This window comes from Monodelphis domestica, chromosome 2, assembly GCF_027887165.1.
Source record: "Monodelphis domestica isolate mMonDom1 chromosome 2, mMonDom1.pri, whole genome shotgun sequence".
Taxonomy (NCBI): Eukaryota; Metazoa; Chordata; class Mammalia; order Didelphimorphia; family Didelphidae; genus Monodelphis; species Monodelphis domestica.
The window spans coordinates 243,129,229-243,135,150 of NC_077228.1; the positions used below are offsets into that span (position 1 = coordinate 243,129,229).

Genomic DNA, 5,922 nt, shown 5'->3' on the forward strand with positions numbered 1-5,922 from the left:
AATTTTTTTTTAATCAGGATCTGATTCTAGGTGCTTCTAACTGTAAACCTTAAAATTTCTTAGACTTATAAATGTTGGAAATTTCACCATTGGGAAATTTCATACTTGAAAAATTTCCTACTGATAGTCTATTGGAATGTGAACCCCCCCTTGGCATGGGAGGGTCTTTCTCCTCCCTACTTAAGATTACTTTAGGACAGAAACCTTTTGCTGAACAATGGAAAGGGATTTGACCTATGCTTAAGCATACAACAGGAAGTTCTTTGAGTCATGATTGATTTTAGAATTGATACAATAGAGATACTTGGAATGACAGAACCAGGTCTTGGAACTTACAATCTCCACCCTACTCAGTCCTAATAGGATTTAGGAAGGGCTGCAGCATAGATCAAAATTTAATTATCTGAGAATATGACCTTCAACAGACATGTGCAAAGGGGCAGACCTCTGGGCGGTCCTGGGTTAAGCTAGAGCCACCATTGGCACAGGGAAGACATGGACAGTGATTGGTAGATGTGAGAACTGAGGGGAGGGAACTGAGATGGTTTCCTTAAAGATAGAGGGGTCTGAGGACGGAGGTGGTGGTTGGAGAGGTTTTGCTCTGAGAGGTTGTGCTCTGAGAAGCTTGCTCTGAAGGAAGCTGGAGGTGGAGGCCCCTGAGACTGATAGGGACTGATCTCTTTTCTTTGCCTCAGCTATCTAAGGGCTTGGGCCTTTTGGCCCAGCCTAAACAGAGGGGGTATTTAAGCCCTATTCCCTTCTCTCTCTCTCTCTCTCTCTCTCTCTCTCTCTCTCTCTCTCTCTCTCTCTCTCCTCCCCCCCCCCCTCTCTCTCTTTCTCTCTCTCTCACCTTTCTTCCTCCTGTTTGTAATTAAAAACTCCATAAAAGGTTGACTGCTAACTTGAGTTTTCATTTAGGAATTACATAGCTGAATTCCTTGGCGACCTTAAATTAATATATATCAGTCTTTTAAAGTGATTTCCTTGTCACATAACACTAAGACTAATCATCTATGCATGTATTTTTGAAGATAATTAAATAATTTATTGGTCTTAAATTTATTATTTCTAGTATTTAGAAACCTATATTCAGTTTCATTTAGAATTCATTTCAAAGTAAATTGTCTCAGTATTTTTTCTAAATCCTTAGAGAATTGTTTTAAAATTGACTTGTCCTTTTTTATGTAACTTAATTTTCAGGAAATCAATTTGAAAGTTATGGATATAAACCTCAGTCCAGGAGCCATAGAGGGAATCTCAGAATCCAGTCCAGGAGTCATCGATGGGATTTCAGAACCCAGTCCAGAAGTCATAAATGAGAGCTTAGAATCCAGTTCAGGAGCTATAGAGGGGATCTCAGAACCATACTTCAGTTTTGGAGTTATAGCAGATATTCAATATGCTGATTTAGAAGATGGCTATAATTACCTAAGAACCAGAAGGAGATATTACCGATACAGTCTTCATCATCTTCAAGGGGCTATTGAAGAGTGGAATGAAGAAAGCAGTCATCCCTCTTTTGTGTTGCAACTTGGTGATCTCATTGATGGATTTAATGCACAATATAAAATGTCAGAAGAGTCACTTAAAAATGTCATAAAAGAATTTAAAAAACTCAGACCCCCTATTCATCATACATGGGGAAACCATGAATTATACAACTTCAGCAGAGACTATTTAAGAAACTCTAAACTTAACACAAAGTTTTTAGGAGACCAGATTGCACATTGTCCTGAGACTATACCTTCAGAAAACTATTATGCTTACCACTTTGTACCTTTCCCTAAATTTCGGTTTGTTTTACTTGATGCTTATGATCTAAGTGTCCTTGGAATGGACGAGTCTTCTCCAAAATATCAGGAAAGTATGAAGATGCTGAAGGAGAAGAATCCAAATGAGGAACTGAATAGCCCTCAAGGTAAATTATTCCTTTGAGCTGAGAATCTAATGTAGTTTCTTAAAATTCTTCAGTTATCTTTTATTCAGCAGGAAGATAAATACTTAAGGTAAAACCATAATGTTACTGTTCAGGATCGGGATTCAGTGACAAATATAAATGTCACATAGCTCATTTGCAACAAATTATGTTGCAGTATGATTTGTAGTTTTCTCAACTCTGAAAAAAAATCTAATGATTATCCAGTGTTTCATTTGAACATTTAAACAAAATAACTTTTTGTTTCTCAGTCTTAAGATAAGATAGAATATTCAAGTGGTCAACAACATATATGCTTGACCTGCCTTATTTGTTACAGGACTTTCCGAACCTCAGTTTGTCCAGTTTAATGGAGGATACAGTCAAGAACAATTGGACTGGTTCAATGCAGTTCTTACTTTCTCTGACACAAACCAAGAAAAGGTAGTAGTTGTGGGTAGGTTTTAGTTTTGTGCCTTTCTGAATTACATATTACTTAACTACTTTAGGAAAAGGGAATTTTTTTGCTTTTGTAAAAAAAAAAACCATTAATTTTGTTTTGATATTCTGATTACATAAAATTAAAATTTTGTTTCAGTTTCTTATTGAGAAATGCATGAACATTATTAATTTTTCAGGGTGAATCAAGAAATGACCATTTGCAAAATGAAACATTTTAGAATGTTTTACATACTTAAAGCCATGTATTTTCATTTGGATTTGTCATTTAATTGGAGTAGGGAGTTCATTGTAATCTATTCATTGTAATAGCACAGGTTGGTAGCTGTCTTACAATTTACAATTTATTCTTCCTTACAGTTACCAGAAATAACATTCCATTGACTGTTGCCCATGATTGTACAGATATAAATGATAGCTCTTATTTCTCCTCCTCCTATTCTATCACCATGAGTATACCAAATAAATCCATATTTAACTTTTTGATATCTCCATCAAATGAGATTAACATATTTGGACTTTTAAAAATACAGAATTGTCAAAGTAGTTATAATAATAGGTCTTTAATCAGGACAAGGAGATTTTTAGAAAACCTTAGGAAAGACCCACAGAACCACAGCACTGGGAAGTCATATTATATATGTCAAAAATTCAAAGTAATATTATAAATAAAAAATATCTCAATGCCGTATCAAAATTTCAATTTGAAATTGTTATATGACTCATTCTGAGCATCTTGGCTCACTAATTTCTATTATGTATGCTTCTTTCGCCTTCAGTAGTGGGCAGAGACCTGCTGAGGAGGAAAAAGAAACTGGGCAGAAATAAGCTGTTTGAATGGGTAATATGAAATGAGAATGTCATATTGTTTGCTAATTTTTAGCCTATGTGATTTTGTATTGAGATTCTGAGAAAGGTTTATTTATCTCTCAAATATCTATCAATTTAATAGTCTATGAAAACAGGGACCGTGTCGACAACATTTTGGGTAGAAAACGGTATTGCATATTTCCTTTCTTAAACTAACATGAGCATGATTTAACCTTTTCTTGATAATTAAAAGTAATCATGAATATCAGTTACTGAACTGTGGTGAAATTCAGTGCAGCCTTTAGGACATGTTGAGTTGAAAGAATCAGTCAATCCGTCAACATTAAATGTTTACATTACAAAATAGGATGTTTCTACCTCTGTAAAAACTTGCTCCATTTTGCTAAAAAAGGGAATAACCTTGAAATATAACATGAGATTATTTGAATTTTAATCTGGGTCATGCTTGGTCCTCTTTAATCAGTTTGAATACTGAGGTATTTCACATTGATGCCAAATAATAGTTTTCAGCAACCAGTAATTTTAATGGAAAGATATTCCAGAACTAGTTAACTTTGTATTTTCCTCTTTAATTACAGGTCACATTCCTATTCACCCAGACTCCTCTGACAGTGTGTGCCTTGCCTGGAATTACAGAGATGCTCTCTCAATTATTTGGTCTCATAAATGTGTGGTGTGTTTCCTTGCTGGTCACACTCATGATGGTGGGTACTGTCTAGATACTCATGGTGTGCACCATATCACACTGGAAGGAGTTATAGAAACACCACCAGAGAGCCAGGCTTTTGGTACAGTGCATGTTTATCCAGATAAAATGGTGTTGAAAGGGAAGGGCAGGGTTCCAAATAGGATCATGTATTACAAGAAGGACTGAAAGTGAAATTTTATTTCTTGAATGGCTTTTCTTTTTTTGTTAATTTTAACAAACATGAAAGAAATTACTTTTGTTTTTGTCAATAAATAACTCAAATCTTTGTTTGGCATGTGTAATACATAAATTACATATTTTCCACATTGGCATGTTTGTCATATATTTTAGAAATTCTATTCTGGATAAAATGGCATTTGTTCTATGGTTAGAACAATACCTATGATCTTCCTGTTACCTCATGGAGCTAATAATAATAATAAAGCATTTACAAAGAAAGGAAAGATTAAGAGTTTGCAAAATGCTTTACATATTTTCTATCTCATTTTATCCTCAAAACAATCCTAGGAGATAGATGCTTTTATTCTTTGCCCTGAAAGCTAGTTTTGATCACTGATCATTTCATAGGTGAATATGTAGAAGCTGTGTTTCACCACATGGGGACCTTCCAGCAAAGTTTTAAGCTGTGATCATAACCATAACTGTGACTCAGGTACTAAATGCAACTTCATTGCTATTACCCTGATATATTTAGGTCACCAGTTATAGGTCACATTATAGTTTTAGTTGATGACTAGGCAATGAGAGCCAGACTTAGGTGAAGGAGCTGAACTTAAGTCTAGAACTATGTTATATGGTGTGACCATGGGCAAATTATTTAACTTTTCAGTACCTCAGGCAAACAGAGGAGTTGCTGATGTCGATTGGTGGAAGGGATCTCCACACTCTGAAGTTCCCTAGATCAATGAATTCATAGTCTAGATCACGAAAATGTTGTATCTTTTTTTTTGTATTTATACTTCCCCTTCATATTAATAATGAAAAATAACATATCCTACTTTAAGGCAGTAGTTTCCAAACTACATAGTAATGGCTACCCTTATATGAAACATTATCATGCCTCCCACAGTTGATAAAATCTATGTAAATAATTAGCTCATATTTTATTTAAACTAGGAATTTCTTAAATTTTTTATAACACACTTTAATAGATATAGAACTCTAAGGGACTTCAGTGGCCAACAAGCCCAACCAACTCTTTCATTTACAAATAAGGAAATTGAGTATCAAAGAGATTATGATGTTTAAAGTCACACAGGTAATATTCGATCTAAAATTAAAGTGTTAACATACAGATTTTTTATTGTAAAATTCTTAAATTTTTCACATTTATAATTTATTAAAATCATAAATCAACAAGCAAATGCTTTGCTTATTAAGCACTTATGTTCCAGATGCCCTATTAGGGAGGGGGGAAATATTGACAAAATATAAAATCTCTTCTATCAAAGAGATTGCATTCTATTAGGGCTTATTATTGTGATGGGTAAGCTTGTTTGTTTTGGGGGGGTGGGGTTGGAGCAAAGTTTCTCAAAACATGGTATCATTGATGATACTGCTAAATATAATTCTTTGCCAACCATTCAATCAAGTGTCAGGATGAGAATTGATAAAGGTCATTAGATTTGCCAATTAAGATATATAAGTAACTCTGGAGAGAGAAGTTTTGGTTGAATGATGAGGTTGGAACCCTGCTGTAATTAAGAAGAGAGTGAGAGGAAAGGAAGTGGTGCTTGTTGTAGATGGTTTTTTCAAGGAATTTGGTCACAAAAAAGCAAGAGGCTCATGGGCCAAATGGATTAAACCCAAATAGGGTTAAATGGATAAAGAGAGAGTTTTTTGAGAATGAGAGAGACATAGACATATTTGTGGACAGTAGGGAAACAGCCTGTAGAGAGATTGAAGAGAAGTGAGAGGAGGTGGAATTCTGAATCAAGGTTGATATTTTGACTTCATAACAGAAAAATCCACTTTACAGAAATAAAATGTCACAAGTTGGTAAAATGTG

At 34.6% G+C, this 5,922-nt stretch overlaps 1 protein-coding gene across 10 annotated transcripts in view; it reads left to right on the top strand.

The window, feature by feature from the left end:
• ADPRM (ADP-ribose/CDP-alcohol diphosphatase, manganese dependent) overlaps positions 1–5,922 on the top strand; it is a 68,315-nt gene that overhangs the window by 8,303 nt on the left and 54,090 nt on the right. For 3 of the 10 annotated variants that reach the window (XR_462306.2, XR_462305.2, XR_008916457.1), the window contains exons 2-5: positions 1,201–1,918; positions 2,256–2,372; positions 3,154–3,215; positions 3,784–3,909. Coding sequence is in view for 3 of the 10 variants with exons in the window: in XM_001380631.3 (XP_001380668.1) it covers positions 1,201–1,918; positions 2,256–2,372; positions 3,784–4,079 (1,131 nt within the window). In the remaining 7 variants the exon portion in view is untranslated. Of the gene's footprint in view, positions 1–1,200; positions 1,919–2,255; positions 2,373–3,153; positions 3,216–3,783; positions 4,353–5,922 lie in introns of those variants that run through there. The other 7 variants (XR_008916458.1, XR_008916460.1, XM_001380631.3 and 4 more) reach the window with 5 other exon arrangements.